Below are 12,059 nucleotides of genomic sequence, written 5' to 3' on the forward strand. Positions count from 1 at the left end.
AACCTGACATGGGGCTCGATCCCACAACCCTGAGATCATGACCTGAGCCGAAATCAAGAGTCGGACACTTGAGCCACCCATGCACCCCATCCTTTTGACTTTTTTAATGGGACTACTGGAACATTAAAAATGACATACACGGCTTGCTTGTCCAGCTGCCAAACAGCACTATACCAGAAGCTGAGGGGGTTGGACGCTTTCTGCTGCAATCAGCCTTATAACCTGCTTCATTTACAAAATTATTCTTTTTCAGCATTGGAATTGAAGCCATTACCCACTGATTACTCAACATATGAAGAGATATTTAAAATATGGCCAGTTATTTAGCATAAATTAAAATACCATTGTACTCACTTATAGTATTAGTTTGCATGTCAGAAATAACAGGCATTTTGGGGGAGGAGAATATTTAATATAAGGTGATCTAAATTAATGTCAGTTATTGCTTTTCTCTTCATATGTATGCTTTTTTTAAAAAAAAAAAGATTTATTTATTTATTTGAGAGAGAGAGAGCACAAGCCAGAGGGGCAGAAGGAGAGGGAGAGAATCTCAAGCAGACTCCTTGCTGAGTGCGGAGCCCGACTTAGGGCTCGATCTCCTGACCCTGAGATCATGACCTGAGCTGAAATCAAAAGTTGGATGCTTAACTGACTGTGCCACCCAGGCACTCCATTCATTTGTATGCTTTTTCATCATAGCTATGATCATGCATAACTCCTGCACTGTGGGGTTATATGCACATCCACCATTTGAGACCCATTCCAGCCAGAGATACGTGCTAGAAAGGGAATTCTGGACTCTTCACTATCATGCTTTGGTTTTGCTTCTGGGGCCTGCTCTCTTTAAGATACAAGCTCTTAAGCTTGTATTGCCCAGATTCTCACCTGGCCTTCTGACCCTGTGTGTATGGACTCTTTGGGCTTCTGACTGCAGCACCTAGTCTTCTCGCTTGTGTTTCTGATCTCTTTGGCCTGACCCTTCTCAACTCTGGATCAGATGCTGGCCTAGATTTATCACACAATGCCTTCTGCTCTTCATGCAGTTATCCTGTGGTAGACTTGTCTTTCAGTGCCCGCCAGCTTCCTTATCGTAGTCCAGCTTTTTCCTTTCCCTGGCTTTCCCTTGCCTTTGCCACCTCATCTGGCACTACACTACATAAATGACATGAGGGATGAGGGATGTTGGATGCGTGCCATGTAGATGTTAGCTTGGCCATTAGTTTTTATGAAAGTGTTTAAAATAATGAACATTTTTTGACTTTGTCATTTGTAGAAGCAGAACAGAGTGATGAACAGCTTCATCAAGAGATATCACAGGTGAGTTAAAAAAAAATAGCTGTAGGGTTTTTTTTGTGGGAAAACAGTGATGATTTTGTGAGTCTTAGGTCTTAAGTCTTTGTTGTTAACTTCTGGCTTTGAGTATGTATTTTTGCAGTAAGTCCTTAGGAACTTTTTCCTCTTAAAGGCATGCTAAATGTGGGGTTTTTTTTAGGTTTCAAATTTTATTCTTCCTTTGGCCCAAATATGTTAACTAGCTGGTAATTAAATGCTACCATTTACATTTTTTTTTTTTTTTTTTTTTTTTAAAGATTTTATTTGACAGAGAGAGACACAGCGAGAGAGGGAACACAAGCAGGGGGAGTGGGAGAGGGAGAAGCAGGCCTCCCGCCGAGCAGGGAGCCCGATGCGGGGCTCGATCCCAGGACCCTGTGATCATGACCTGAGCCGAAGGCAGACGATTAACGACTGAGCCACCCAGGCGCCCCTACATTTGTATTGTTTAAAAATACCATTAATTTCTTAATTTTCTCTTGTAGGCTAACGTCATCTGCATAGTTTATGCTGTTAACAATAAGCATTCTATTGATAAGGTATGAATGTGTGACTTTTTTCACTATATCTAGTTAAATTTCAATGGGGGCACTTTTAAAATTGATCCTTAATTTAGAGTTTTCAGAGAAGATCCTCATTGTGGCTTAGCTCTTGTTAATTTTCTTTTTAGGTAACAAGTCGATGGATTCCTCTTATAAATGAAAGAACAGACAAAGACAGCAGGTATTTTTTTTTCCTCTGAAACTTTGTATATTGAAAAATTTCAAACTTAGAGAAAAGTTACAAGAAAGAGTACAGTGAACACCTGTAAACCCTTCACTTACATCCACTAGTTAACATTTGCTGCTTTACCTATAGGTCTTTCTCTGTTTATACACACACATTGGTTTTGGGAGGAATTGTTTGAGGCAGCACATATATTTGTGAGCAAAGCAGAAAACAGTGTTCTGGTACTATAATGATTTACAACTTCTGACATGAAATATTTTGATCATTGATCTTACATTTATTTCTCTTTCTCAAACCACTGCTTAAGAAGTCTCCACTTCAGAATTCCTCTCCATCTGTATCGTATGTGCCTTCTCTGTGGAGGTGCCCCTTGGGTGAGGAAAGGCTTCCCCTAGTCACTGATTGCTTACAGGGTGGTGTGTATAACAGCACGGGACTGGGAGGAGAATGAGTGCCCTCTGAGATCTGGCTTATCCACTTCTGTAGTAGAGACAAGGCTAATGCCTGTCTTGGCTGCATGTGGTAATTTTGAGAATCCAGTGAAATAATGCACTTGAACTGCTTTATAAGTTCTCTAAAGATTGCTAGAGATCTTTATTTAGTAATGCATAGAGGGAGATTCCTTCGAAATTCTTTGGAAGATACATGTGTGATGGGAAGAAGTAAGAGAACACACCTTCTGTATTTTTCTGAGCAGAATGATAGTTCTGGGTTTAAGTGTTTTCAGTTTTAAGTCAAAATGGAAACCAGAAATTTTTCTTGGCAGTATTATTTAATGGAATATGTTATTTATGAGGTATTTTTAAATGTTAGGGAAATCAGACTAATATCTGTGTATTGTACACATCTGGCCCTTTGTTTAATTTTTTAGATATCTCTGTTGGACATTTTTGTGCCTTGAAACTGTAAAGCTCTGGTTCTTTTTTTTTTTTTTTTTTTTTTTTTAAATGTTTTATTTATTTATTCATGAGAGTCAGAGAGAGAGAGAGAGAGAGGCAGAGGGAGAAGCAGGCTCCCCGCTGAGCAGAGAGCCCGACGCGGGACTTGATCCCAGGACCCTGGGATCATGACCTGAGCCGAAGGCAGACGCTTAACCATCTGAGCCACCCAGGCGCCCCTAAAGCTCTGGTTCTAAACAGATGAACGTAGTCATTGACCCTGCCTCATGTATTTACGGAGGGAGACTTTATGACTGAGGTGGCATTGTATATGCTGTGTCTTGCAGCTCTGATGGCACCTCTTTGTCATAGTTTTAAACTTTGAAGTGACTTCCCGACAAGGTAAAAAAGAGACAGTGACCCCGTAGAGCTACACTGTCCAATGTAGTAGACTCTAGTCAGTTGTGGCGATTTAACTCAAATTAAGTAAAATTAGATAAAACTAAAAATTCAGTTCCTTGGCTACACGTAGCCACATTTCAGGTGTCCAGTAGCCACTTGTGGCTGGTGGTTACAGTAATGGACAGTCCAGATAAAGATCATTTCCATCAACACGGAGGGGCATAGCAGATAGGCCTGCCTTCAAGGGGTCCACAGCTACATGCTCCTGACACTTGCTCTTCTTGCTGCACACTTGAGAGTTGTTTCCACAGGGGACTGTCCAGAGAAGGCAGTTTTTCTGGGCTTTATCAAGCACCAGGTGGACACCTGAATTTAAAAAAATTAGTTTCACTATGACAGCTTCCTACAATTCTGTGGTTAGTTTTGTGGCCCTTTTGTTATCCTCTGAAAGTAGCTTATAACATTTGAAGATCGAATTGAGCTTTCTCAGGTGTGGCTGTTTTTTCCCCCTTTCCGAATCATATGAGCATACTTACTTTTCTTGTGCTTGACTTGTCCCAAGGGGGTCTGTTTCTTTATTATATGGACCTTACACTTTCCTAGTAACTTCTTTCCTGAGCCTCATACCTTAAGTTTATATTTGTTGCACATATATTTTCCGTAGGACTTCCATGGACTGTTGTCACAGTGGTTCTTTTTTTTTTTTTTTTTAATTTTTATTTTTTTTAAAGATTTTATTTATTCATTTGAGAGAGAGAGAGAATGAGAGACAGAGAGCATGAGAGGGGGGAGGATCAGAGGGAGAAGCAGACTCCCTGCCAAGCAGGGAGCCCGATGCGGGACTCGATCCCGGGACTCCAGGATCATGACCTGAGCCGAAGGCAGTCGCTCAACCAACTGAGCCACCCAGGCGCCCGTCACAGTGGTTCTTAATCAGGGGTGTCCATCACTGTCATCTGAGGTACTTTCAAAGAATATAGGTGCCTTTGCCCCACCCCTGGAGTTTTAGAATATGTAGATTTGGAGTAGGGCTTGGACATGTGTATTTTTTTAAGCTCCATAAATTATTTTGTATACACCTTTAGTTGAATGCAAACCACTACATTTTTGGAGACCCTCCTGGCTTTGTTAGGAATCTATATTTGGGTTATATAGTGGGCCAGGCCCTTTATGCATAACCATACTAGGGGTGTAAATAAATGTGTGCAAGAATTTCTCTTGCTATCTGGAGTTCCAGGAAGATGATTTGCTTTTTCTCCAAGCTCTCTTGCAAGATGTACAAATAACAGTTCCCTGCTAGACTAGCTCTCTTTGATAATCCCCATTTAGATTTCTCATAGGCCTGTCAGATTTAATTTATCTGAAACAAAATCCTTAAATCCCTGCCTACTCCCCACTGCCCCCCCCCAAATCTTTTCTGACTCAGGAGATCTACTCAATTTGTCCAGCCAAAAACCTATGTAGTTTTCTTAATTTCTGCCTTGCCCTCAACCTCCATATCTAATCTACCAGTTCCTATCAGTTCTGCTTCTAAAATAGATCTCAAATCTGAATACTTTCTCTCCATCTTCACTGTCCTAATCCAGGCTACCACATTTTAAAAAGCTTTTTATTACTGGAAAAAAAAAAAAATCAGACACATACAAAAGTAGGGAGGATCGTCTAATGATTCCCCCGTACCTGTCACCGGCTTCAACAGTTACCAATTCATGGCCGGTCTTGTTTCATTTACTACCCCTCCCATTGGGATCATTTTGAACAAATCATACTGTCAGTATTTCAATCTGTATCTCTAAAAGGCAACATGACTCATTTTATGGTGCCCCTACTCCTAATTCCTCACTGGCTTCCTGTTTTACACTTACAATAAAATGCACAGTCCTCACTGCAGCGTATGTGTCTGGCCTTTAGTCCTCTTCCCCGCCCCTTTACGCACCTCATCCCCGCCCCTTTACGCACCTCTTCCCCGCCCCTTCACGCACCCTTTCCCCGCCCCTTTACGCACCTCTTCCCTGCCCCTTTACGCACCCTTTCCCCGCCCCTTTACGCGCCTCTTCCCCACCCCTTTACGCGCCTCTTCCCCGCCCCTTTACGCGCCTCTTCCCCGCCCCTTTACGCACCTCTTCCCCTTTGCTTAGTACTTTCCGGCCACTCTGACATATTTCTGTTTGGATTCACCAGGGTGTTTTTTAGGTTTGAGCCCTTTGTACACACTGTCCCTTCTTCCTGCACAGCTCTTTTCTGGCTCTTCACAGGGCCCATTCCATCTCATCCTTTGCTCCTTGGCTCAGATGCCACCTTGTCAGAGAGATTTTCCCCCAATTACTGTATAATTAGCCCCCTCCCATGACTCTGTTCCATAACCCCCTATTTACTTTCTTCATTGTACTTATGGAATTGGAAAGTGTATTGTTTATTTGCTTATTGTCCATTTTCTGATTTTCACTATTAGAATGGGCAGGGACCTTATCTGTCTTATATCCTTTAATGCTTAGAACAGTACCTGGCTGGGGCGCCTGGGTGGCTCAGTTGGTTAAGCGACTGCCTTCGGCTCAGGTCATGATCCTGGAGTCCCTGGATCGAGTCCCGCATCGGGCTCCCTGCTCGGCAGGGAGTCTGCTTCTCCCTCTGACCCTCCCCCTTCTCATGTACTCGCTCTCTCTCATTCTCTCTCTCAAATAAATAAATAAAAATCTTTAAAAAAAAAAAAAAAAAAAAAAAAAAAGAACAGTACCTGGCTTATAAGAAGTACTCAGTAGGGGCTCCTGGTGGCTCAGTCAGAAGAGCATGCAACTCTTAATCTCAGAGTCGTGAGTTCAAGCCCCAGGTCGGGTGTAGAGATTACTAAAGAAAATAACTTAACTTTAAAAAAATTAAAAAAAAAAAGTACTCAGTAAATATTTGTTGAATATGAACATGCTGCTAGGGAACTGGAACTGACTACAGTAGAGGGTTCATGTTGGGAGGATTAAGTAAAGCTAATTAGAATGGGTTATTATATACTTTAAAATAGATATTTAAGGTCTTTTGCCTTCCTTATTATTGCAATATATTCTGTTTATTTCAGGCTGCCTTTGATACTGGTTGGGAACAAATCTGATCTGGTGGAGTATAGTAGTATGGAGACCATCCTTCCCATTATGAACCAGTACACAGAAATAGAAACCTGTGTGGAGGTATGCCTTACCATTTGTTTTAGAAATTTACTGCTGGTGAATTCTCACTAAACTGTGGTTTGAAATAGGATGTGTGAAAGTGTGGGATGGGATAAATTTCCTGCTGTTTGTGAAGTCATGTAAACCAAATATAACAGAGAACTTGGAATTGACCTCTGAGTTCTTTGTAGACATTAATATTATGATTTCGATGAAGAAAAATGTCTTTTTCAATTTCTTTAAACAATCTTATTATCTTACGTTGATAGTTTAAAAATTGTTTTTAGCTCCCATAATTGCTTTTAGAATATAAAATTTTAAACTTTTTTTTCAGTGTTCAGCAAAAAACCTCAAGAACATATCAGAGCTCTTTTATTATGCACAGAAAGCTGTTCTTCATCCTACAGGGCCCCTGTACTGCCCAGAGGAGAAAGAGGTAACCCCCTGCCCCCCAGGCTGTGTTAGTAGGGGCTGGAATGTGTAGGTAGTAACTCTAGTAGTGATTTTTAGTAACTCTTTTTTTTTTTTTTTTAAGATTTTTTATTTATTTATTTGAAAGAGAGAGAGATAGTGAGCAGGAACACAAGCAGGGGGAGTGGGAGAGGGAGAAGCAGGCTTCCCGCCGAGCAGGGAGCCCGATGTGGGGCTCAATCCCAGGACCCCAGGACCGTGACCGAGCCGAAGGCAGACGCTTAACGACTGAGCCACCCAGGCACTCCGATTTTTAGTAACTCTTAAATATTCTTCTAAACTGCTGAAATTTGAATTATTGTCTACTAAACAATTACATTTTCTAGGTACTTCAAAGACATTCACGTTAAATACTATGAATAGTATTCCAGGTCAAATAGTATTTCAGGAAATGCCATTAAAACAAACAGAAGAATTGGCAACAATAACAGCAAAGTCTGAAGACTTACCTAATGGTTTACTTACTTGGCTAGTATAAAGTTCACAGACTTAAAAACACACACAAATGAAAACCTTGTGTAATGATTTGACATAGGTACAGCATGTAACACAATTTGAATATTCCATTCTGTTTCATAGCTAAGAAACACAGTAGTATCTAAAATTTAACAATATTTGCTATAGACTTTTTTCTTTTTTAAAAAAATTTATGTATTTGTTTTTTAATTCCAGTATAATTAATGTACAGTGTTGTATTAGTTTCAGGTGTACAATATAGTGATTCAGCAATTCTGTATGTTACTCAGTGCTCATCATGATAAATGTACCCTTAGGGTGCCTGGGTGGCTCAGCAGGGAGCCTGCTTCTCCCTCTCCCTCTGCCATTCCCCCTGCTTGTGCTCTCTGGCTCTCTCTATCTCTCTGTCAAATAAATAAATAAAATATTTTAAATTAAATGAATGAATGAATGAACCCTTAATCCCCTTCATATATTTGCCAAAGTCTTTTTTTTTGAAGATATATTTATTTATTTGAAAGAGAGAGAGCACGCACGCACAAGCTGGGGGAGGGATGGGGAGAGGGAGAGAGAGAATCCTCAAGCCGACTCCACGCTGAGCACAGAGCCTGATGTGGGGCTCAGTCCCAGAACCCTGAGATTGTGACCTGAGCCAAAACCAAGAGTTGGCCGCTCAACTGACTGAGCCACCCAGGCGCCCCTGCCATAGACGTGTATGGCTCTACCATATTTTGTTTGTTTATCCATTCATCTGTTGATTGACATTTGGGTTGTTTCCATTTTTTGATTATTGTGAATAGAAGAAGTTTGAGTACCTGTTTTCATTTCTTTTGAGTGTATATTGAGGAGTGGATTGCTAGGTCACATGGTAGTTCGGTTTCATTTATTGAGGAATCACCAAACTGAATGGCAGGTTCCAATTTCTCCACATCTTTGCCATGCCAATACTTGTTATTTTCCTTTTTGTGTGTTTGTGTGTATGCTTTATTATAGCCATCCTAGTGGTAGTGGTGGTTTTGATTTGCATTTCCCTGATACCTAATGATGTTGAACATCTTTTCATGTGCTTATTGGCCATTTGTATATGGAGAAATGTTTAAGTCTTTACCCATGTCTTAATTGAGTTGCCTTCTTATTGTTGAGTTTTTAAGAAATAAAAAGTTGCAGATTTTTTCCAGGAAAAATTTATAGTATTGGTGAGTGGCTGGCAGACTTTGACCTGTGGGCTAAATTGGCCTGCCACCTGTTTTTGTACGGTTTGTGAACTCAGAATTTACATATTACACGTTTTTCAATGATTGAAAAAAAAATCTGAAGAAATAATATTTTGTTATATGGGAAAATTATATAACTTTCAAATTTCATCGTTTATAAATAACATTTTACTGCAACACAGCCACACTCGTTCCTTTATGTTTGTCTGTGACTGCTTTCGTGCTACAAAGGCACGAGTAGCTGCAACAGAGCCCGCATGTGCTGCGCTCACTTCTGCCTGCTGCCCGGCGCACTGCTGATTGCACTGACCCCATTATGACTTCATAGTGTGAGTACCATGTGTGCCATGGTACCTGAGCATCTTACTGTTTTATTATCAGTGCATTGCCTAGCATGCCAGAACAAAAGAAATATATGGCAAAGCAGATAGATTTTCTGAGCTCAAACTCCAGTTCTCGCATCATTTTTTTAGGGACCTTAATGCAAATGCAAAGGAAAGTTCCATGTTTTATAATTCATTTGACTGTGCACTTGAGGAGCTTCCACCTAACCTTCAGTTGGAACTGATTAATCTGTAGTGTAATGACATGCTAACAGGAAAATATCAAGAAAAGAATCTAATATAATTTTGTAAATGCCTTCCAAGCAGTTAATGTGCTCAATTAAAATGCTCTGTTTATGGATATGTGTCAGTATTGGCCATGCATATCTACAAAATGATTTTCAAAGATGAAATATGTAAAATCTCATTGCAGATCAGCATTAACAGATGAACATTTTCAGTCTTCATGATAGAGAACACTAACTTTGAACCCTAATTAAACAAAACGTATTCCTCCCCAAAAAATTCCATTTTTCTTATTAGTAGACCTGTGTAGCAAATTTTTACTCCATTATTACTACATTTTGAATTCTGTCAGTAAAAACTTTATGGAAATTTGATTCTCTCTTGCTGTATAATACATAAATACCTACGTGATATTCTTGATTTTGCCTATTGGCCCCCAAAGCCTAAAATATTTGCTATGTGGTGCTTCACAGAAAAGGTGCCGACCCCTGGTATAAGTAATTAATCTGAGTTATCCCTTAATCTGACCCTGATTTACTCTTCCTTAATCCTGGTTTACTATTCCATAATTGTAGTGCTTCTTTCTAATTTACTCTTAGTCCAGTATTTCCCTAATTTGCCCCGTAATAGTCACTAGGCACACTTGTTAAAAACACCAATCCCATTTTGATTCAGCCAGATACAGCATCTTATGATCAAGGAGATTTGGGAAAGTCTCAAACTGTAGAGATTTACCTGAGGCCTTGGCCTAGTGGTACATTAAATCCGCTCTATTAGTTTGTTCTCAGTGCTTTAATTGCTACTTTTTTCCTAGGCCTATTATTAGTTCTGCTAATATGCTTATCTCCCCTGCCCTTCCCCCAGCCCCAGAGACTAAAACTTCTACCACCATCTGTTACTTGTTTCTTAGGAGGACCTGCCTGAGATAAAAGGTGTAACTTTTGGAAACTAAACCTTGTTTATGTAGACAACAGTAATAATTTTGTTTCCCTAAGTAAGCTCTACACCCAACATGGGGCTGGAAATCCTGACCCTGAGATCAAGAGCTGCACCCTCTACCGGCTGAGCCAGGCAGGCGCCCCAAAAATAAACTTTTAACACAGGGAGCACCTGGGTGTTTCAGTAGATTGAGCCTCCTACTCTTGATTTCAGCTCAGGGTTGTGAGATCCAGCCCTGGTCTGGCTCCGTGCTCAGCACAGAGCCTCCTTAAGATTCTCTGTCTCCCTCTGCCCCTCCATCCCAGGTTGTGGGTGCACGCGTGCTCTCGCTCTTGCTCTCTCTCTTTCTCAAAAATAAATAAGCTTAAAAAAAATAAACTTTTAACACAGATTTGAGGTGGAATCATCAAAAAAATAATATTCAAGATTAAAGCCTGATGATTAATTCAAAATTAATTCCAATGATGATGGACTCTGTATGGCCCATGGAGTCCTCTGCTTACCTGATAATGAAAAAGATGTGAGTTGTATAATAGTGTTTATTGTGTGAGGGTTTTAATTATTCATATGCAAAATGAAATGTTTACTGTAAAATTTTTTTACAGCTTTATTGAGATATAATTAATACCTTTTAAACATAGTTATATTTTGGTGTTATGTTTTAAGGTAGTTACTATTTAAATACTGTATTGAGCCAGTAGCTTAGACCACTTTAGCTTTTTTTTTTTTTTTAAGATTTTATTTATTTGTCAGAGAGAGAGAGAACAAGCAGGGGGAGCGGCGTGCAGAGGGAGAAGTAGGCTCCCCACTGAGCAGGGAGCCCGATGTGGGGCTCGATCCCAGAACCCTGGGATTCTGACCTGAGCTGAAGGCAGACACTTAACTGACTGAGCCACCCAGGCACCCTCAGAAAAAGCTGTATTATTTGGTTTCTAATTTTTTTACTTAACTTTTCTCATTTCTTTATAATCTCTTTATATCTTAGGTTTTATCTTTGTCTCATTACATCAAATTGTCTCCTAGAGACCCTATTTAAAACAACATAAGAAAGGATTGTCTATATGTTTGAGAAGATAATAATACTGTTTGTTCCAGATAGCGGTATGGCTGAGGTTCATAAGTACACATTTACTCACCTTGCCATCTTCATTTCTCTGACTCAGACCGTCCATAGGAGATCTCCTTACAGATTTACACAGTGTTTAGAGATCTTCCTGAAAGTTTTATTTTCTCAAGATAGTTGACAGTGGTTATCCTCTAGTAAACTATACAAATCAGAAGCGTGTAGGCCTTATTTTTAAATAGTAAAATACTTGTTCTATCCATTATATATCCTAAAACAAAATTAAGGAAGTTGTCAAAATACATTTCCAGCAGCATTACTTATAAAAGTTTTATAGAGTCACAATAGGCAAGATTCTTTTTAAAATGCAAGTAATTCTTATAATAGGAAGTTAATTAAAGGCTTTTATACTTTTGCCACCTGTTTGTGATTAAGTATACTTAATTCCCAACTTTGACACACACACACACACACACACACACACACACGAGAGACCAAAACATTTAGTCCCATTCTTCTATCAGAAGGTTGGTCAAAAATCAGATGTTGGTGGATACCTGGGTGGCTCAGTCAGTTAAGCATCTGCCTTCGGCTCAGGTCATCCCAGGGTCCTGGGATCGAGTCCTGCATTGGGCTCCTTGCTCAGTAGGGGCCTGCTTCTCCCTCTGCCTGCCGCTCCCCCTGCTTGTGTTTTCTCTCTCTGACAAATAAATAAATAAAATCTTAAAAAAAAAAAATCAGAAGTTGGTTGTACCTCAGTAAAGTTAGGGGGGAAAATCAGAAATTGGGAAGGAAGGCCCTTAGTAGTTTTATAGTCAGTTCAAATTTTTTATGGAATGAAGGAGAGCATA

General features: G+C 39.9%; 1 protein-coding gene across 7 annotated transcripts in view; it reads left to right on the forward strand.

Moving 5' to 3' along the window:
• Positions 1 to 12,059, forward strand: part of RHOT1 (ras homolog family member T1) — a 61,385-nt gene that overhangs the window by 21,473 nt on the left and 27,853 nt on the right. For all 7 annotated transcript variants that reach the window (XR_004924972.2, XR_013444337.1, XM_036116909.2 and 4 more), the window contains exons 4-8: positions 1,274 to 1,317; positions 1,818 to 1,871; positions 2,003 to 2,055; positions 6,409 to 6,517; positions 6,831 to 6,932. Coding sequence is in view for 5 of the 7 variants with exons in the window: in XM_036116909.2 (XP_035972802.1) it covers positions 1,274 to 1,317; positions 1,818 to 1,871; positions 2,003 to 2,055; positions 6,409 to 6,517; positions 6,831 to 6,932 (362 nt within the window). In the remaining 2 variants the exon portion in view is untranslated. The remainder of the gene's footprint in view (positions 1 to 1,273; positions 1,318 to 1,817; positions 1,872 to 2,002; positions 2,056 to 6,408; positions 6,518 to 6,830; positions 6,933 to 12,059) is intronic.

Source organism: Halichoerus grypus, chromosome 2, assembly GCF_964656455.1.
Source record: "Halichoerus grypus chromosome 2, mHalGry1.hap1.1, whole genome shotgun sequence".
Classification (NCBI taxonomy): domain Eukaryota; kingdom Metazoa; phylum Chordata; class Mammalia; order Carnivora; family Phocidae; genus Halichoerus; species Halichoerus grypus.